The sequence below is a fragment of the Monodon monoceros genome, unplaced genomic scaffold, assembly GCF_005190385.1.
Source record: "Monodon monoceros isolate NGI ecotype Baffin Bay Population unplaced genomic scaffold, NGI_Narwhal_1 Super_Scaffold_14, whole genome shotgun sequence".
NCBI classification, from domain to species: Eukaryota; Metazoa; Chordata; class Mammalia; order Artiodactyla; family Monodontidae; genus Monodon; species Monodon monoceros.
Window position 1 is genome coordinate 23,796,901 of NW_021703770.1, and position 23,342 is coordinate 23,820,242.

The 23,342-nt window shown below is 34.0% G+C and overlaps 1 protein-coding gene across 3 annotated transcripts in view; it reads left to right on the forward strand.

Moving 5' to 3' along the window:
• The window catches only part of CSMD3 (CUB and Sushi multiple domains 3), a 1,080,114-nt gene extending 1,062,029 nt beyond the window's left edge, over positions 1-18,085 (forward strand). For all 3 annotated transcript variants that reach the window (XM_029222726.1, XM_029222727.1, XM_029222728.1), the window contains 5 exons: positions 2,763-2,921; positions 11,408-11,520; positions 12,420-12,507; positions 14,779-14,914; positions 17,926-18,085. In XM_029222726.1, the coding sequence (XP_029078559.1) occupies positions 2,763-2,921; positions 11,408-11,520; positions 12,420-12,507; positions 14,779-14,914; positions 17,926-18,085 (656 nt within the window). The remainder of the gene's footprint in view (positions 1-2,762; positions 2,922-11,407; positions 11,521-12,419; positions 12,508-14,778; positions 14,915-17,925) is intronic.
• Positions 18,086-23,342: the final 5,257 nt, after the last annotated feature.

Sequence of the window (23,342 nt, forward strand, 5' to 3'; positions counted from 1 at the left end):
TTTCTTTAACCTGAGTGAAGGTATCTATAAAACTCTAGAACAATGTCATCTTAAGTGGGAAAACAGAAGCATTTCATTTAAAATCATGACACAGTGATTAGATTACTCCAAAGTAACAATTAAATTTGGCAGTGGTGTCAGTGTCAGGAACATGATACTCTATATGGTAGTGCTATGAGGCCTATGTAGCAAAGTTTAGATTCAAAACTGTCTTGAAAAATAAAGATCGTAACCATCATTGTCTTCCTCCTTTTCACTGTGCTCCACATCAGTGATAGCTAGATGACATTTTAGAGTTTAGAAAGAACTGCCAAATACACAATCACATTTAAATCTCAAATTAGACTTAACAATAGAAAGTATTGTCATCTCCTTGTACGTAGGGATTTAAATGACCAAATAGCGTCTGCCTCTCCCATCCTATCATTAGTTACATTTCTCAGTTATGTGTGAGAAAGGTGGAGGGTGGTGGTGGCATGCTGGAGCTGACCGGTAGAGCTTTGCCATAGCCAGTTCTGTGCATTCTTCCAAACTCTGCGTTCAGTGATGTCATGTTCATAGTTTGAAATCTGACATCACGGGAATATTTACACTATAGAATCAGCAAATAGTACAACCAGTTTGTTGGTTTCTTTGTTTTCTGGAGAGCCAGTTGTTAAACATTTACTACCACATCAATGATTAATCCTGATACAATGTTCTTTGCTGCTGCTGGTACCTACTTCTTTCCATTGCTATTTTCTCCTGCCACGGGGGTTTTCTTTAGTCTCCTTCAACCAACTTCCTTAATTCCCCTAAGCACAATGACAAGATCACCAAGTGTAGCAGATTTTCATTAAATATTCAGGGGTATCAAAGAGTAAGCATAATACAGGCCAGGGAAAATAAACAATCAGAAAGATAAGAATAACACATTTATTGAGTACCTACTATATGCCTTCACACTACTGTTAGAACATCTTTCTCCCTTGCTCTTCCTCCTATCTCTACAACTAAGAGCCTATTACCTCCAAATTCCAGATCTTTCTAATGAAGGATAATTTAGCTTGGCACTCCCTCCCCAAACCTCAAACTACACAGCTATGCTCTGTATGTACAGGAGACCTTACCTAAAAATTTGATACAGTGTATGCGTAAAAAGCCCTTGATTTGGTAAGCACCTTAAAGAGCAGTTAACTCAAAAATCATACCGAAAATAAGGTTGGAGGAGGGAGTGCCACTATAAGGGTGAGTTGGCAAAGGTCCCAGAGCCAGGACTATGGATTTTTCATGATACTAACTGCATGTTCACTAACTATATATTTTATTAGCAACTATGTAATGATCTATGAGACCCACGGTTTCCCTATTTTACCTGCATAATACTAATGATAGCAACTAACACTTATCAAAACTCTTCATATTCATTATCTCATTTAATCTTCCTTGTAACTCTGTGTTAATCCCACATTACTGATGAGGAAATTCGGGTTTAGAGAGTTAAGTAACTTAGGGAAAACCACACAGTTTATAAATTGTAGAGGAGGGACGGAAATACAAGTGGTCTAGTTCCAGTGCCTGGACTTCTAGTCCTTCTGCTATATTGCTTTTGAATTATCATAGAAAAAAATAATCATGTTGGTTGAAATGCTCAGTAAAAATTCTTGAGTGCATTGTATGTTCATCTTCTACCATAGTATTGTTTTACTTGTTTGCCTAGTAGAATTCAGGGAATGTACAATTTGTAACACAGTCTCTGTGATCTGAGCAGTAAGAACTGTGATGTATGTAGAGAAAAACAGGTAACAAATGTCAATAACCTGTTAGAAAAAAAAAGGCTTTCCTCTAAATCCATGTCATTCATTCAGTCACACAAATAGGCAGGCTCTTTTGAATAGCTGATTTCTGAGGATGTGCTTTAATGTGATGTACAGAATTAATGGGAGCTCTCTCAGCCTCTTACCAGGATCTGAGAAGACTTTGACATACCTAATTTATATTAGCTATAAATTACATAACTAATTTATATAAATATAATGACTTATTTGTCTGCATTTAACATTGAGTGTTTCTTATTTGGATGAAAGGTTTACATTAGAATATTCTTTGATTCTACCACAGTTCATCTCTTTCCCATGAGAGTTAGCCAATTCTAGTGACAATTCTTTTATTTCCATAAATACCTGTAAACCTCAAAGCTGTCAGGAGCAAAACAGGTAGAGCCCTGTTCTTCTTCAGGAGCATCTATTATTGAAATAACTGAACTCAGTATTCTGTAAAGGTGTAAAAAGGTCAAAGGAGCATCTCTCCTGACAGTCTTCCAAGGCTTTTATGCAAGGGGGGGTTTTAACTCTATGCTCTTCCTATGAACCTATTCCTACTGCTAGGAGAAAAGCAGGCCTATTGGGACTTATATATAGACTGACTTGGCCCAGTAAAATCATTTTATTTTCCTTCTGAAAGAAAGATATTATTATAGGAAACCAAATATAAGTAAACTTGATATTTAGCTGGATTCTAAATATGTCTTATGTCATTAATTGGTGTTGTTTATTTATCACTCATTGATGATGTATGTACAAATCTAGATTATTATTTTGGTTTATTCTAAAAAAATTAAAACACTTATGTGAAGAATTCATTTTATAATGTAAATTCTATATTATTGTATATTTAGAAAAATATGATTATTCAATAAACTAATACTCATTATCTGGTATTTAATGCTTATATTTACAGGGCACTGTAAAATTAACATGTATGTTTATTTAATCTATTCACAGTTCCTGATGATGTGTTTGCCCAAAATTATATATGGAAAGGCTCTTACAATTTTAAAGGAAGGAAACAACCCATGACCTTGACAGTTACTAGTTTCAATGCTTCCACTGGGAGAGTCAATGCAACACTAAGTAACAGCAACATGGAACTACTACTTTCAGGTATCACATTAAAGAACAGCAAACAATGCCTTTATGCCTTCATTTCCATCATCTCATCTTTTTTTAGTGATTTTTATACTGTGAAATATTTGCTATATTTTTGATGACATAATTCATTCAGAAACAAGGCTTTCTGTTTTTTTGATCGATGCATGAATATTACTACACAAATACAAAACTCTGTGATTCTGAAATAAGCTCCCTCAAGAATATTTTTATGTGGCTAGAATGACATGTCATGAAACAGAACAGAACTTTTAATTTGAATATAACTAACTCCTTCTCTATTCTCATAACACCAAAGAGACTGGATCGGTGATTTGCAAGCTATTCTATGGTCACAAAATTATGTCTTCAAATGAGAATGTTTAGGAGGACACTACAATTTAAGACAGAAAAGGTAGAGTTACACTACCTTAAACAGGCAAAGAGAACCTAGAGCACTATCCATCTGCTCAACTTTCTCAGGTCTCTGTTTCCTCTATCTAATGCACTTCCCTCATTATCTTTGAATACTGTGTTTTTTTCTGACATTCAAATGTTTCCTCAAATGTCGTCTTGTCAACAGTACTTCTGATGACCCTATCTAAAGTAGGCTTCACATTACAAATAGACTCACTCTTAGTCATAGGCAGTCTTAACTTGTTTCATTCTCTTCTTTTCACTATTTGAAATTATAGTATAGTGTAGTATAGTATAGTATGACATGACATGATTTGTCTATACTCCAGCAATACAAGCTCTAAGAGAGCAGCTCTTTGCCTTCCAGTTCATTACTAATGCCTCAGATGTTAGAAATGCATCTGGACCCCCATGGGCACATGCACAGGAGCTGCTCCTGCCCCACACTCCCTCCCTCTGCCTTTCACTTCCCAGCTGCCAAGATCTTGGAAGCTTTGAAGCTCAGCATGGGATTCTTCCACTGAGTGAGTGGTCCTGTGTCCCACATTGGCGTTGCTCATTTGGTTGATGAAGACATACTGACAGAGTTGTTGTTGGTTTTACCCTTTTGCCTTCTCACTAGCAATGCAAAATAGAGACTGTATCTCCACACCCTTAACAACAGAGGATACTGTCAAGCTTTTGAACTTCTGCTGATCTGCCGTGTGGCTGACGGGGTCTTGGTGCTCCAGCTGAGTGTCAGGCCTGTGCCTTTGAGGTGGGAGAACTGAGTTCAGGACACTGGTCCACCAGAGATCTCCCAGCTCCACATAATACCAAATGGTGAAAGCTCTCCCAGAGATCTCCATCTCAATGCTAAGACCCAGCTCCACTCAACAACCAGCAAGCTACAGTGCTGGACACCGTATGTCAAACAACTAGCAAGACAGGAACACAATCCCACCCATTATCAGAGAGGCTGCCTAAAATCATAATAAGTTCACAGACACCCCAAAACACACCACCAGACGTGGACCTGCCCACCAGAAAGACAAGATCCAGCCTCATCCACCAGAACACAGGCACCGGTCCCCTCCACCAGGAAGCCAACACAACCCACTGAACCAACCTTAGCCAATGGGGGCAGACAACAAAAACAACAGGAACTACGAACCTACAGCCTGTGAAAAGGAGAGCCCAAACACAGTAAGTTACGCAAAATGAGAAGACAGAGAAACACACAGCAGATGAAGGAATAAGGTAAAAACTCACCAGACCAAACAAATGAAGAGGAAATAGGCAGTGTACCCAAAAAAGAATTCAGAGTAATGACAGTAAACATGATCCAAAATCTTTGAAGTAGAATGGAGAAAATACAAGAAATGTTTAACAAGGACCTAGAAGAACTAAAGAGCAAATAAACAGAGATGAACAACACAATAAATGAAATTAAAAATTCTCTAGAAGGGATCAATAGCAGAATAACTGAGGCAGAAGAACGGACAAGTGACCTGGAAGATAAAATAGTGGAAATAACTACCACAGAGCAGAATAAAGAAAAAAGAATGAAAAGAATTGAGGACAGTCTCAAAGACCTCTAGAACAACATTAAATGCACCAACATTTGAATTACAGGGGCCCCAGATGAAGAAGAGAAAAAGAAAGGGACTGAGAAAATATTTGAAGAGATTATAGTTGAAAACCACCTTAATATGGGAAAGGAAATAGTTAATCAAGTCCAGGAAGCACAGACAGTCCCATACAGGATAAATCCAAGGAGAAACACGCCAAGACACATATTAATCAAACTATCAAAAATTAAATACAAAGAACAAATATTAAAAGCAGCAAGGGAAAAGCAACAAGTAACACAAAAGGGAATCCCCATAAGGTTAACAGCTGATTTTTCAGCAGAAGCTCTGCAAGCCAGAAGGGAGTGGCAGGACATATTTAAAGTGATGAAAGAGAAAAACCTACAATCAAGATTACTCTACCCACCAAGGATCCCATTCACATTTGACAGAGAAATTAAAAGCTTTACAGACAAACAAAAGCTAAGAGAATTCAGCACCACCAACCCAGCTTTGCAACAAATGCTAAAGGAACTTCTCTAGGCAGGAAACGCAAGAGAAGGAAAAGACCTACAATAACAAACCCAAAAGAATTAAGAAAATGGTAATAGGAACATACATATCGATAATTACCTTAAATGTAAAAGGATTAAATGCTCCCACCAAAAGACATAGACTGACTGAATGGATACAAAAACAAGACCCATATATATGCTGTCTACAAGAGACCCACTTCAGACCTAGGGACACAAACAGACTGAAAGTGACGGGATGGAAAAAGATATTCCATGCAAATGGAAATCAAAAGAAAGCTGGAGTAGCAATTCGCATATGAGACAAAATAGATTTTAAAATAAAGACTATTAGAGGAGACAAAGAAGGATGCTACATAATGATCAAGGAATCAATTCAAGAAGATGATATAACGATTGTAAATATTTATGCACCCAACATATGAGCATCTCAATACATAAGGCAAAATATAACAGCCATAAAAGGGGAAATCGACAGTAACACAATCATAGTAGGGGACTTTAACACCCCACTTTCACCAATGGGCAGATCATCCAAAATGAAAATAAATAAGGAAACACAAGCTTTAAATAATACATTAAACTAATGGACTTAGTTGATATTTATAGGACATTCCATCCAAAAACAACAGAATACACTTTCTTCTCAAGTGCTCATGGGACACTCTCCAGGATAGAGCATATATTGGGTCACAAATCAAGCCTTGGTAAATTTAAGAAAATTGAAATTGTATCAGTTATCTTTTCTGACCACAGCGCTATGAAACTAGATATCAATTACAGGAAAACTATAAAAAATACAAACACATAGAGGCTAAACAATACACTACTTAATAACCAAGAGATCAATGATGAAATCAAAGGGGAAATAAAAAATACCTAGAAACAAATGACAATGAAAACACAACAACCCAAAACCTATGAGATGTAGCAAAAGCAGTTCTAAGAGGGAAGGTTATAGCAATACAATCCTACCTCAAGAAACAAGAAACATCTCAAATAAACAACCTAACCTTACACCTAAAGCAATTAGAGAAAGAAGAACAAAAAAAACCCAAAGTTAGCATAAGGAAAGAAATCATAAAGATCAGATCAGAAATAAAGGAAAAGGAAATGAAGGAAACAATAGCAAAGATCAATAAAACTAAAAGATGGTTATTGAGAAGATAAATAAAATTGATAAACCATTAGCCAGACTCACCAAGAAAAAAAGGGAGAAGATGCAAATCAATAGAATTAGAAATGAAAAAGGAGAAGTAACAACTGACAATGCATAAATACAAAGGATCATGAGAGATTACTACAAGCAACTATATGCCAATAAACTGGAAAAGCTGGAAGAATTGGATAACTTCTTAGAAAAGCACAACCTTCTGAGACTGAACCAAGAAGAAAGAGAAGATATAAACAGACCTATCACAAGCACTGAAATTGAGATTGTGATTAAAAATCTTCCAACAAACATAAGCACAGGACCAGATGGCTTCACAGGTGAATACTATGAACCATTTAGAGAAGAGCTAACAGGTACCCTTCACAAACTCTTGCAAAATATAGCAGAGGGAGGAACACTCATTCTATGAGGCCACCATCACCCTGATAACCAAAACCAGAAAAAGATGTCACAAAGCAAGAAAACTACAGTCCAATATAACTGATGAACATAGATCCAAAAATCCTCAACAAAATACTAGGAAACAGAGTCCAACAGTACATTAAAAGGATCATATACCATGATCAAGTGGGGTTTATCCCAGGAATGCAAGGGTTCTTCAATATACACAAATCAGTCAATGTGATACATCATATTTACAAATTGAAGGAGAAAAACCACATGATCATCTCAGTAGATGCAGAAAAAGCTTTTGACAAAGCTCAACACCCATTTATGATAAAAACACTCTAAAAAGTAGTTATAGAGGGAACTTACCTCAACATAATAAAGGCCATATACAACAAACCCACAGCCAACATCGCTCTCAATGGTGAAAAACTGAAAGCATTCCTTCTAAGATCAGGAACAAGACAAGGATGTCCACTGTCACCACTGTTATTCAACAAAGTCTTGGAAGTCCTAGACACAGCAATCAGAGAAGAAAAAGAAATAAAAGGAATCCAAATCAGAAAAGAAGAAGGACAGGGGCTTCCCTGGTGGCGCAGTGGTTGAGAGTCTGCCTGCCAATGCAGGGGACGTGGGTTTGTGCCCCGGTCCAGGAGGATCCCACATGCCGCGGAGTGGCTGGGCCCGTGCGCCATGGCCACTGAGCTTGCGCATCTGGAGCCTGTGCTCCGCAACGGGAGAGGCCACAGCAGTGAGAGGCCCACGTATCGCAAAAAAAAAAAAAAAGAAAAGAAAAGAAGAAAGACAGCTGTCACTGTTTGCAGGTGACATGATACTATACATAGAGAATCCTAAAGATGCTACCAGAAAACTACTAGAGTTAATCAACTGAATTTGGTAAAGTAGCAGGATACAAAATTAAGGCACAAAAATCTCTTGCATTCCTATACACTAATGATGAAAAATCTGAAAGAGAGATTAAGGAAACACTCCCATTTACCATGGCAACAAAAAGAATAAAATACCTAGGAATAAACCCACCTAAGGAGACAAAAGACCTGTATGCAGAAAACTATAAGACACTAATGAAAGAAATCAAAGATGATACAGATGGAGAGATATACCATGTTCTTGGATTGGAAGAATCAACATTGTGAAAATGACTATACTACCCAAAGCAATCTACAGATTCAGTGCAATCCCTATCAAACTACCAATGGCATTTTTCACAGAACTAGAACAAAAAAATTTCACAATTTGTATGGAGACACAAAAGACCACGAATAGCCAAAGCAATCTTGAGAAAGAAAAATGGAGCTGGATTAATCAGGCTCCCTGACTTCAGACTATACTGGAAAGCTACAGTAATCAAGACAGTATGGGACTGGAGCAAAAAAAGAAATATAGATCAATGGAACAGGATAGAAAGCCCAGAGATAAACCCACACACATATGGTCACCTTATCTTTGATAAAGGAGTCAAGGATATACAATGTAGAAAAGACTGTTCAATAAGAGGTGCTGGGAAAACTGGACAACTACATGTAAGAGAATGAAATTAGAACACTCCCTAACACCATACACAAAAATAAACTCAAAAAGGATTAAAGACCTAAATGTGCAGACACTATAAAACTCAGAGGAAAACATAGGCAGAACACTCTATGAGATAAATCACAGCAAGATCCTTTTTGACCCACCTCCTAGAGAAATGGAAATAAAAACAAACATAAACAAATGGAACCTAATGAAACTTAAAAGCTTTTCACAGCAAAGGAAACCATAAACAAGACGAAAAGACAACCCTCAGAATGGGAGAAAATATTTGCAAATGAAGCAACTGACAAAGGATTAATCTCCAAAATTTATAAGCAGCTCAATATCAAAAAAACAAACAACCCAATCCAAAAATGGGCAGAACACCTAAACAGACATTTCTCCAAAGAAGATATACAGATTGCTAACAAACACATGAAAGGATGCTCAGTATCACTAATCATTAGAGAAATGCAAATCAAAACTACAATGAGGTGTCATCTCACACCCGTCAGAGTGGCCATCATCAAAAAATCTATAAACAGGAAATGCTGGAGAGGGTGTGGAGAAAAGGGAACCCTCTTGCACTGTTGGTGGGAATGTAAATTGATACAGCCACTATGCAGAACAGTATGGAAGTTCCTCAAAAAATTAAAATTAGAACTACCATATGACCCAGAAATCCCACTACTGGGCATATACCCTGAGAAAATCATAATTCAAAAAGAGTCATGTACCAAAATGTTCATTGCAGCTCTATTTACAATAGCCAGGACATGGAAGCAACCTAGGTGTCCTTTGACAGAGGAATGGATAAAGACGTGGCACATATATACAATGGTATATTGCTCAGCCATAAAAAGAAACGAAATTGAGTTATTTGTAGTGAGGTGGATGGACCTAGAGTCTGTCATACAGAGTGAAGTAAGTCAGAAAGAGAAAAACAAGTACTGTATGCTAACACACATATATGCAATCTAAAAAAAAAATTTTTTTTTCTGAAGAACCTAGGGGCAGGACAGGAATAAAGACACAGACGTAGAGAATGGACTTGAGAACACGGGGAGGGGAAGGATAAGCTGGGACAAAGTGAGCGAGTGGCATGGACTTATATATACTACCAAATGTAAAATAGGTAGCTAGTGGGAAGCAGCCACATAGCACAGGGAGATCAGCTCGGTGCTTTGTGACCAGCCAGAGGGGTGGGATAGGGAGGATGGAAGGGAGACGTAAGAGGGAGGAGATATGGGGATATATGTGTATGTATAACTGATTCACTCTGTTATAAACAGAAGCTAACACACCATTGTAAAGCAATTATAGTCCAATAAAGATGTTTAGAAAAAAAAAAAAAGAAATGCATCTGGAACAAAATGGACCGCAATGAATTTGAATTATTGCTCTCATTTAAAAATACATTTTAAAAGTATTGATATTGAAAATATGAAATATGTATTTTTAAATTTCTTGGCAATGTATATATCCCATACAATTATTAATAATGGAATAATTTGTGGTATAAATAAAATAGAAAATAAAATTATATCTGTTGATTTTGTAAATTTTACAAGAACTATAAAGCTTCATTTTGTATTGTTGAATGAGCCTACCTTAAACCCAAAGTAAAGGTATTAGAAGTTAATATGTATTTTAATTTTTAAAATATACACAATTACATGATATAAATTGAAAGAAGCTTTATATGAATGAATGGAATATATGACTACTGATTTATTTAATTTTGAAACATAAATTTTTATTTTCCTTGTATAAGAGAGTTAGCACTAAATGTATATGTATTCTAATTTAGAAAAATTTTAAAACAAATTTCTACAAATGTAGATAAACATAAATAGTTAGACTAACTTTCTATCCTTGTCTCCATAAAGTTCATTATAATATTTTCCCAGTAATTTTGGTTACTTTTGTATGTTTTCCCTATTAATTGTAATTTACTTTAGGTCAAGATCTATGTATCATTATAGTTGTATTCCCAGCTAATTTTTATGATACCTTATTACATAGGTGAAATATTAAGTGAATGAAGTAATGAGTCAAATTTCAATCATCAGTTAATCACAAAATTTTTACTTAGAAACTTATATTCTATCATTCACCTAAACACATTTACATTCCAGCTTATTCCTACTCTTGGAATACTCCCGTTCAGGAAGAAAAAAAAAAATTGTAGTCATCTTGCTTCTCTCCTTTATGCCATTACCTATATTTACCTTCTTGAATTAAAAATTCTACTTGATTTTTGAGATCCAGCTCAAATGCTCTTTTTTCTTAATAAGTATTTCCTAAGCACTCCAGTGTGAAATGATCCTTCTCTCTTCTGGCTTTTAATTCATCATATTCTCTATCTCTATCATTATATCTCCTATTTCATCAGAAATTCACATAAGCATCCTATTTTTAGATAGGGACAACATATTCATCTTTGTGGCGCCAGTAGCACCTCGAATACTCTTTTTCTCAGAGTTGGCACCTAACTTATTATTAAGGAAAATATCTGGAATTTTAACATTTGATTCATATCCTTGAAGATTTTAAATTTGTTTGGGGGAAGAAATCATTTTGTTTACAATAATCTTGGAATGATGTTATTAAGAACAGTAATATTTAATTTTAATAGCATAGGTAATCTAAACCCCACAGTTAAGATTTGAGTTGAAAATTTCAGCTAAAGAGAGATCAATATATATTGCAGGATTTGTGAAAAGCATTATGGGTGAAGGTGGCCTTGACTTGGTCTTGTTTTTTTTTTTTTTTTTTTTTTTTGGTCTTGTTTTATTTCTTTTCTATCACATGCATTTATGATATATTTAAGTAGTTATAGATAGTAAAGTAAAGCATAACTGTTTGCAAAATTAATAGACTAAATGTCCTTACATTTTACAGGAGTATATAAAAGCCAAGAAGCTCGCCTAATATTACACATCTATCTTATTAAAGTACCAGCTCAAGCTTCTGTGAAGAAAATGAAGGAGGAAAATTGGGCCATGGATGGCTTTGTACGTATAGTTCTTTAAAAGTCTGCTGCTAATTTTAATAACAAATTATGCTTTGGTTTGTCATTAAAATTCCAGAAAAATCTAATTTTCTAAATTGAGCTAATTAAGCACACACACATATATTTACAGATGTGTAGCCATCACCACAGTTGATTTTAGAACATTTCCATCACCTCAAAAAGAAACTTCATACCCTGTAGCTATCACCCATCTACCCCTCATCACCCCCACAACCCCAAGCTACCACAACTCTATTTTCTGTCTCTTTAGATTTCCCTGTTCTAGGCTTTCATATTTATGGAATCATACAATACGTGGTCTTTTGTGACTGGCTTCTTTCACTTATAATGGGAAACATGCCTCTTAAGTCCTAGGCTTGGAACTGACCGATTGTCAATTCCACCCACATTCCACTGACCAAATCAAGTCACAGGACCAAATCCAACTCAGTGAGGTAGAAAGTATACTCTTTCCATGAAGGTTGATGGGGAGTGGGGGGGAAAGGAGTGCATAAATGTCGAACAGTAATCTAATCTACAAAGAACAGTATTATTATATTTTAAATTTTAATTGACCATTTACCTCATTCTGTTTCATCATATCATCACCCTTTTTCTTGACAACAGGTTTCTTAGCCTAAAAGAAGTCTATAAATCTGTATCATTATGTTAATAACAAATCCCTTTTTTCCAGTATCATAATTATTTAAAGATGAAATTTTAAATTTTGCTTTTTAATGATGGCAGATTTTCACAGTGTTCTGTGTTTTACATAGTAGAAGATATGGGAAGGAATTCTGCATAATATTCATTTCAGAGTAAAACTGAGTATTTTCTAAGGCTGGGAAAATATATCTGTGGCCAGTCTTCAGTTTTAACCAAACTTACAAATACTTTTAGGTTTCTGCTGAGCCTGATGGAGCTACTTATGTATTTCAAGGATTTATTCAGGGCAAAGATTATGGGCAATTTGGACTACAAAGACTGGGTAATGTATTCATTTTCATTTTCATGTAGTTCTTTTATTACTCCAGATATCATAAGAAAGTACAATGGATTCTGAACATTAGACACACTTACTATACTTTGAATTTTGCACTGTCAGGACTATACATTGATACATTTGATAACCTTTTAAATATTTGCATTCTTCAGAATATTGTTTCTCTGTGTTCCAGCTCCGTACAATGTTTAGTTTTTCAGCATATTCCTAATAAACATGACAAACTGCCTTGCCCTCAAGCAAGTAAAAAGGAGAAAAAGTGATATAGATATGAAAGAAAATATTAAACTGTAAATAATTTTATCATATGAGAAAATACTTCTCTGCAATTTGAATATTGTCACAATTTTCTTACTGCTCCAAAAAAATGTAGTGGCACTTTAACTCATAGCGTCTGGAAAGGGAAAATAACTTTGAGGAGTGAGCCCTGTTTGGGGACTTTGTGCTCTTCAGATATATAAATTTTCCATGGTGGGAGGCACAGGGTTTTGTCATTTTTATTTCTAACTCTTCTAAAATGTGTATAAACATTTAATGGTCTCATTTGAATGTATTTATTAACATAGCTTTTGGTGTATAATTTTCCTAAGGTGTACTGTCTCCCATTACTATGTTGTGGTATTAATGCATAAAGAATAAATTCATGTTCTAAAATCTACTACTTGATGTTTATCTTAAAAATTCCATTGCTTTGAACTTTTACATAAGTTTTATGAGTCCCTGGAAAAATAATTTATAAAAAAGGTACTAACACTTTTTAACCTGGACTAAGGTATGACTTAGTTGAATATTTATCAAAAAGGCAAATCAGGGCTTCCTTGGTGGCACAGTGGTTGAGAGTCCGCCTGCCTATGCAGGGGACACAGGTTCGTGCCCCGGTCTGGGAAGATCCCACATGCCGCGGAGTGGCTGGGCCCGTGAGCCATGGCTGCTGAGCCTGCGCGTCTGGAGCCTGTCCTCCGCAACGGGAGAGGCCACAACAGTGAGAGGCCCACATACCGCAAAAAAAAAAAAAAAAAGGAAATCAGTTTTCTCCAAATGAGCAATGTTAATAAGATGTCATTTCAGGTAATGTCTTGCCAAAATTGTTAGTTTTAAAAGCAGGATAAAACATTTATTAACACAGTATATTAACACAGTTGTGTAAATGAATGCAAGATTTTTTCGTATAATATTCCCTAAAGCATCTCAAGCACTACATGTCTAAAACAGCACCTATAGAAAAGGAACTATTTCTTTCTAAAAAAAGAGCTTGTTATTTATTTTCTCTTCCCTAGTCACTGTGCCAACATGTTGACAAACCTGATTTTTCTCATTTCCTAACTGTGCAAATGTCATAACCACTTACTCAGCCCCAAGTAGAAAATAACTAAATCCTATGCCTTCTTCTCCCTTTCATCCACAGAAACAAGTTCCCCTGAATCTATCTTTTCATGCTTTTCCTAGTGCTGCAGTTCACATCTTAATTTCCATTTTTATCTAGGATGTTCCTGCAATCTTCAAACTACTCTTGCTTTCAGACCAGACTCCCTCAAGTCCATCTCACCCTAGACGCTGTTCTAAATCTTGTATCTTATCACTGAGCCTTTTTTTTTTTTTTTCCCCAAACACATCCAGTTGTTCCTCACTATAGGTGGGTGGAAAGTTTGGGCTGTTTAGAATCATATTTATGCCTTTTCAAATAATTTATCATTTTGCCCTCCTATTCCCTACCACATGTCCTTTCCACACAGACATGCCTAATGCTTGTCACATCCTCTAAATATGCCACTCACCTTCCCATTTCTAGGCTTCTGACGGTCCTGCTTCCTCCCCTATTTGTTGTTCTATTGATCTTCAAGGTCAAGCTCATAAGTCCTCCAGAAAGCATTCTTACATACCACCAGATGGAATTACTCCTTCCTTTCCTAAAGCACATTGATCATGAACTCATCCTTGATATATATACTTATTTGTGGCTCTGTATTCTTCCCACAATTGTATGAACTCTTCAGTTCAGAGACTCTGCATATTTTTTATTCTGTGTCCTTTCCTGGAAAAATATCTTATACATAGTAGGCACTGTGCAAAATTGCGGAAATGAGTTGAAGGAGTTTTGTGAATTATTTTTGTTTACTATGTACATTTCCAAGTACATCTTGCAGATATTTCCAAGTAGATATCTTGAGCAAGGAAGAAATTAATTGGTTCACAAAACTAAAAACTCAATTGTGATAAAGTAGGGTTGATTTTATAAGTTATTTTCTTATTTTATAGGACTGAATATGTCAGAAGGTTCAAATTCTTCAAATCAACCTCATGGTACAAATAGTAGTTCTGTGGCCATTGCTATTCTTGTGCCTTTTTTTGCACTTATATTTGCAGGATTTGGATTTTATCTTTATAAACAAAGGTAAGTTTGTTGATTTTAAGTATAAAGCATTTCCCAAATTTATATTTCATGTTCTTTTTACTCTCTAGTTCAAATTCTAACTTGCATTTTTTTTTCTGGGTTGTTTAAATCTCTGTGTGCCAGATATTTCCACGGTTGTTGAAACCATTTTTTCCCCTGCGTTTCCCTCCACCACAGCAATATACACACAACTAAAATTGCTCTGTTAAGTTGCACAAGCATTCAACTTAACCCTTTCTCCTTTTTGCCTGTCAAATTCCTGGTACATGACTAATTGTATAAGTTATTTTTACATTATCCATATTGAAACTTTAGAGATACAAATCTAAGTTAAAGTTTAATTTGAAGCGGTGATATCTGCTGCCAGATTTATTTAGAGAACTAGGAAGAAGCTGTGTCCAAACCTCTTATTTCATCTGACAATACTGATAGATTTTACCCAGGGAGACAGATGATAAAATCCTCTAATCCTCTCATTTATCTCTGTTGCTTTTAGAAGATGATGGAATTAATATATTATATTTGTGGTATATTTCATATATGACTATATAGATTATTCGTTGGTCCCTGTTCACTACATCCATTACAACATCCTGGTGAGGGGCTTCACTATGCAATTCTCCACTATTTGGGACCATCCCTTACTAAGAAAAAAAGTATGAAAAAAAAAAAAAAGAAGAAAAAAGTATGCAGGTAACCAGATAATTGAATGAATACCTAAATGTAATGTATTTTTCTCAAAACTGATGTCTTTATTATAAATGCCAACCTGTATTATCTAAGAATGATTTATTTAATATTATTTAAATTTGTAACAATTGTGCATTAGCGGCTGTTTAGGCCTTGTCAATATAAGATATTATTAAGGATAAAAATCATCACTAAATTTATTTATAAAGCAAGGTATGCTAATCTTTTTTATTATTGTGATAAAATACACATAACATAAAATCATTGAAACCATTGTAGGTGTACAGTTCAGTGACATTTAGTACATTCACAATGTCCTTCACCCCAAAAGGAAACTGTACCCACTAAGCAGTAACTCCCTACTCTTGCCACCCCTGCCCCAGGCAGCTACTAATCTGCTTTCTATCTGTTGGTTTGCCTCTTCTGGATATTTTATATAAATGGAATCATACAATATGTGACATTTTATATCTGGCTTCTTGAATGTAATATGTTTTCAACTTTTATCCATGTTATACCATATATCTGCATACTATTCCTTTATATGGCTGAATAATATTGCATTGTATGTTTGAATGTGTTGTGTTCTTTGATATACAAGTTTTTCATTTTGATGAAGTAAAATTTATTTCTTTTTTCTTTTGTTCCTTGTGCTTAGTGTTATACCTAAGAAACCATTGCCAAATTCAAGGTCATACAACTTGTATGTTTTCTAAGAGTTTTATAGATTTTGCTCTTATATTTAGAAATGATTAGTTTTAAGTTAATTTTCATTGATGTGTAAACTTTTCTAAAGCTTGATATTATTTTACTTAAAGCTGTGGCTCAATATTAGCAGAAGGAAATTGTTTTACATCTTTATGATCCTTACCTAATTAGAAGGAAACGATGTTCCTTCTGTTTCTATTGTGAATCTAGTTTGAAAAAAGAGAGACAAATATGATCCATTAGAATTATGCACCTGGCAAGAGCAAGTTGTAAACAATATAATTTATATTATATAACAATATATAGATGATGCTTTTGAAAGAAGCTTTAGATAGTTTTTTTTCATATTGTCATCACACAAATCACCTAACAATTTTTAGTATGGAGAAAAATTCAGAAAATGCATTAGGGGTAGTAAAAGCGCATAACGGCAAATACAAATTACACTAAAATAAATCGTTGAAATTTGTGGTGTTTGGGGTAAACAGGAGATTTATTTCAAAGCCTTTTTAGGAATTAGGTTTGAGAAACAGGTAAGGGCAAGTATGCCTTTGTTCCATTACAAATGTCAGCAAATTATGCAGTGGGATGTGGGAAAGAGAAACTAGAAATAAACGTTAGTCAAAAAGGAGACAAATAAAAAAATGAAGCAAGAATTCAAGATGAGCAACTTACACCAGCCAGCCTAGATTTCATGTGTTTTATAAACTAATGGCAAATGTTCAGTTATCAGTAACTCTTTGGAAACTATTTTCATGACTTGAATATCAGTATAGATAGTAATTTCTTCTTTGAGATTTTGAATTTACTTGCTCTACTGTATATAATTTTAAGCCAACTGAATATTTATGTTTCTGGGATACTCCAAGCATCTTCCCAAATTAGGCATCAGCATTAGATGTCTACTCTTCTTGGAACCCCCTTCCTATTACTGCAGAACCGACTCCTTATTGTCCTTCAAGTCTCAGATTAAATTTTGCCTCCTTAGAGATGCTTTTCCTTATTACCTCTCCTAAACTGGCTCCCAGTTACTTCCTGTCCTATAAACCATTTTCCTTTTTATCAAAACAGTTTTCATTATCTATTATTTTTCTTGTTTTATTATTTTTAATTTATTCATTGCTTTCTATCATTACAATATGAGCTCCATGAGAGTGATGACTTCATGTTTTTCTTAAAAAATATATATATATATATCCAATGCCTAGGATCATGCCTAGTACTTAATAGATGCTCAGTAAATATTTGAGGAATGAAGAGTAATAAGATTAAAATTCATCAGCATCATAATTTAGTTATATTTTACATTCTATTTCATAATGATAACATTATTTCATAAGAAAATTAATGAGAATAGCCATTATATCATTTATTTACACTTACTCATATTGGTGCTCTTTATAAATATATATTGTATGTAAATAATAAGTCACTCAGGATTTAAAAGTGACAGGTAAAATGTTCAAATGTGTTGTATTGAGTTTATGGTTTCTCAATTAATACTTTCAAGTTACATCATCCATTAACAATAACTCAAGTCATTGTGTTTGAGCCCTACTCTGCTATTTCTTGAAGAAAGTTAACATATAGCTAATCAATGTTCTCATCAACAGGACTGCACCCAAAACACAGTATACAGGATGTTCAGTTCATGAAAATAACAATGGCCAAGCAGCTTTTGAAAATCCCATGTATGACACCAACTCGAAGTCAGTGGAAGGGAAGGCAGTACGGTTCGATCCCAACTTGAACACAGTCTGCACAATGGTATAACGTGGCAACCTTTGCCTTCTTCAAAAGCTTGGAAATTGACACACAAAACAGTGCACATTTAGTTCACTGATAAACAAATTAAAGCACACTTTTCAGGACTTGCTGGGTCACCTTTTCCCGAGGAATGATAGAGAAGAGTGTTTTTTCATAAACTGGACATAATTCTTCTTCATGTTTACCATGGAGAGTTTTACAAAAATCGGCTGCACTCTGAGAGTGCTTACTCACAGTTTATTTGCTTTTTTTAAAAAGGAGATTATTCTAAAACATAAACTTATTTGCATATATTGGAGGAGCATCCACTATCAGTATTTCTGTGCTTTATAAACTATATTAGAGGGACTGGGTTAAAAAAATGATATAGGGTAGAAAATAAGAGCTATACTTACAAGAGTCAATAGATCACTGACTTCTCTTTAACTGTCATGAGCTACATCACACCCATAAGTCTGTATTTCACACCACTCTATCAGCTGTTCCTTCCTATTAATTGAGTCATTGTTTTCTTTATTTCCCTGGTTATTTCAGATTGAGTCATGCCCTGAAATGTTTATGAACTAGCTTATGCCACAGAAGCGATAAGATTGCCCACTCTGATTTGACTCTCTGGTCTTTGTTCTTCAGCATCATATTGCTATCTTTTTTTAGACTGGTTGTCATAGTTTCTGCAAATGGCAAGATCATCGTGCTATCCTCCTGATTTCCCTCATTATGTTGTAACCAGTATTATTCAGTGAGCCATGGGATAGTGTTTAACTCCTTGCTTCAGTCTGTTTTGTCACTCAGAAACCACTTTAGCTGCCAAAAATTATCTATAATAAAGATAATTTTGCAGTTATCTGAGACACCAAACTTACCATTCTTTACCAAACTTTCCAATGTTTCTGCAAGAACAAATAGAACCTATTAATCTACTTGTTTAGTTTATGGTATGTCTACTTATCCTTCCAGTTGAGCCTTCAAATTTATTTAACATTATTTTGAACTTTTATCTAACAGTGAGTTAGAATTCTAAGTTTTTAAAATTTTTAACTTTTAGTCAACAATGAGTTAAACATATATTTTGGACCAGCCCCTACTCAAAATGACTAAAAAAAGAAATTACTTTCAAATCACCAATATAAATTTATTTCCTAAAGTTGTGGATTTACCAAATTTTCATATATTTAAAAATTTCTGTACTCTAATTCTTAAGAAGCAGCTTTCAGATATGACAGGTTTCTTTCATAGTCAAATTAAGATATGTATTTGCAAGTTATTGGTGGCTCATTTACAACTGTATCACAGTAATGCCAGCATTTTGATTTAATAGGTCATTGTCTTCTTTTTATAGCATGTTTTATTTCATAGAATAAATTATGTACCCAGTGTGAACACTTTGTTCTTGTCCCTTTCAAATATGGATAAACCTGTAAACAGTCTCGACTTTTTGTATCATGAGACAGAGTGCCTAAGAGAAATCATTGCACCTGGAGCGCTACTTGGATCTATGTCTACAACATATAGTGAATTTCTTGTAAACTACTTTGAGATACATTGTTTTGGAAATTCATATAATTTTCTCAACATTGTACTCTACTGACAGGATGCTGTTTTAAATTTTATCCCATCAGTTATTTATTCTTGTTTATTCAAATGACTGCAATAACAATGATTCATTCATTAATGTTAAGGTTAATACATTTAAGATCTTGTTTAAACAATGTTTCTTCTGCAACTGGCTACTCCTCTTATATTAATGCATACACTTTTGTAAAGAAGTATATTTTTATGAAAAAAAAAACTTTGTAAAAGTATGATGTAAATTTTCAGTGCAATGTAAACGAAATAAAAATGGATAATTGCTTTTGTAAAATGTGTATTCTTTTCAGAGTTGTCTGCCAGTGTACTGGTTAGTAAAAAGAATGAAGAGCCCATCTTTATTTGGTGTTGTAAAGTTCTGAAACTGCATATTACATATACTTAGTCCACAACATAATAATGACACATGGGTGTTTTTCTTCTCTATATTCTGTAGTTCCCCAAGTGTAACACTGTTAAAAGTAAGTACATTCCCAGTAAACATAATAGTATCATAAGAACCTCATCTTAGAATTTATATTAAATGTAAATACTTTAATAATGCATACTATCTAAATTTAGATATACCTGATGATTTCTAGTATTTCTGTAGTATATTTTCTTAGAGATATTTATGTTAAGCATGCTTCATAAGTATGAACCCAATAAGCTTTTGAATTGCTCCATTAAATTAATATGCACAAACAAATCTGTCTTTCCAAGATGGAACATGTAAAGTTTTGTACTCAAGAAAGTTATCAAGTTTCTCTAAAGTTCAAATCACAAGTTATTTAAATTCAATTTTATTAGATAACTATTTTTCACAAAATACATTGTCTTTATATTTCAAAACCTCAAACTCCAGCCTTTACAGTCTATCTCTGTTTATTACACTTTGTTTTAGAAAAAAATGTTTCTTGATATAATTGTAGTTTCTGTTTTAACTTTGTTAACTCTGTTACCTCCACCTTTCACTCACTTCACATCTATATTTTCTCTTCTTTGTCTTTATTTTTACTCCTCCCTGTGTTTTCTTTTCTTTTCCCCCCTTTTTATTTTTCAACGTTTTAATTTTTCTTTCTTTTGATGTTTTTCTTAACATCCTTTCCTCTTTTACATGTCTTATCCTTTTTAGCCTTTTATTATTTCTCTTTCTTTATGTTCTCTTTATCTTTTTAATGCTCTCAAAGGTAAGCAGCAATTTTAGTGGAAGTAATTGTATTTTTCTCTTTTCCCAGCTTTATTGAAGTATAATTAAAAAATTATAAGATATTTAAAATGTATAATGATGATTTGATAAATGTACATAGTTTTTTAAATTTCTTTCTTTGATGAGAACATTTGAGTTCTACTCTGTTAGCAAATTTCAATTAAGGAAGTAATTTAAAAGAGGCTTCTTGAGCTTCCCTTATATTTAAGAACATTAAAACCATAAGTTCCACCCAGGATCTCTTGATAACAGAGCCTAATGAAAATGACTGTGGAAATAAACCAAAGGTCAGATTTACTTTACCTGTCCTTTTCACTTATAAGTGAGGGAAAAAGAGCCATAACATTAGCTAAAGGAGTCAATAAAAATAACTAGCTGATGCTCTCTTAAAGAGAATAAGAGAATCTATTGCCTGTCAAAGTATTAGTCTGTAAATATCTATAAATTTAAAATAGGTATAAAATAAGGTAAACTGAACATCTGTAAAATTATAGAAGCTCATAAGTCTAGGAAATAATTTAGAATGGGCAGTTTGAAATTTGGCTGAAAGAAATATTGATTTGCTTCTTTTTTTTCTTTTTCTTTTTTTTTTTTTTAGGATGACTTTGGAGGAAAGGGAATATTGATCTGAGAAGATATACATGTGTAAAAGTCTGAGAAATGTCTTTCTGCCATCACTTTCATGAGCTTGGTATTCTAAAGTAATTTAAGAGCAGATTTAAAAGTTACCAGGGAGTAGAAATGGCCACTGGATATTAGATTTCATTCTTCAGTATACAAAGCAACAGAACTAGTGAACACCTGCCAGATACTTTCCCAACTTCTAATAAGTTCCCATGTGTAATAATTTTATTAGTCTTGAAAAGAAATACTACACATTCAAATTCATAGCTATAAGTTGTGTTGCAAACATAAAACAAAAAATCTGTGCTTAAACTCTCATAAGATCCAAATCTTGCTTGTAACTATTTGCATACCTCTGAAAATAGGGATGAACCCATATGCTTTGACAGGACTAGTGAGATACATAGAGAAAAATATAGATCCATCTACATGGTATGAATTAAAATAAACCAAAAGGCCTTCCTTCTCAGTAAGTATCTTCTTCATACCCTTGAGTTAAGATTTTACATCTCCTGAAGGAACTTATTAGAAAGAAATATGTTATCTGGAGAATGTCACAAGATAGCACTGTAATCCCAGTAAGTAAATTAACACAGCTATTATAGAGCAAGTCAATTGAGCAACTGCTCCTAGTCTCTTTATTTTTAAACTAGGACTTTTCCAGTCTGTAACACCCTTTTTAGGATGAAATTTTTAAATGCATAAAATGAAATATAAAGGAAATTAATGATAGTAAAATAGTATAAAAATATTTTTAAATATTCTACATATATATGAATATATATACTTATATATAGATACTAATACATACACATATATGTACTTCTCTACTGATACGTTAAAAAAGCAGTGGGCCTAATAATTTCTGTAATTTCAAAGAGTATCATAAGCACTATTTTGAGATATTCATAACATTTAACATGACATAAAATATCTGTGATTTTTATTAATGACAAAATCAGAGATTATTTTTACCCAGCTTTTTACTAAAGGAAATACTATATTTGAATGAGAAGAGCTATGAAGATAAAGGTGTAGCATTTTCCCACCCATGCTTACAAATTTTTAAAATTCTATCTGCATACCAGGTTAAGAACCCTGCTTTAGCGATTAGAATTTACAGCAAGTACATTGTGATGGGACAGGGAAGAAAACATTGTTCTCTTGAGCTATTGGCAATGAAAATTGAGTGCTTAAGTTGGACTTTAGTTACCAAGTAACAACATAAAGAAGAAACATTTCTAAGAAGAAATCCCTAATGGGAAAGAGTGAGTATAAATAGTAAAATGTCATTAATTAATTTATTGATACAGCAAATATTTTCTAACACTAAACATGTGCATACTACTCTACTATGAAGTATAATGGCTATTGGATGAATAAAAATATAAGAAACACATGGATCTTAAAGTTTTGTCAAGCTATAAAAGATTCTTAAATTATATATAGGAGATATCACATAATAATTCTATGTGGTAACTATGTTCTTTTCTGTAAGCTTTCACTCTCACTTTTTCTGTTAATTAAAATTGACTTTTCCTACTAGAGAATGGACTTGAGGATATGGGGAGGGGGAAGGGTAAGCTGGAACAAAGTGAGAGAGTGGCATGGACATATATACACTACCAAACATAAAATAGATAGCTAGTGGGAAGCAGCTGCATAGCACAGGGAGATCAGCTCGGTGCTTTGTGACCACCTAGAGGGGTGGGATAGGGACGGTGGGAGGGAGGGAGATGCAAGAGGGAAGAGATATGGGGATATATGTATATGTATAACTGATTCACTTTGTTGTAAAGAAGAAGCTAACACACCATTGTAAAGCAATTATACTCCAATAAGATGTTTAAAAAATATACAAAT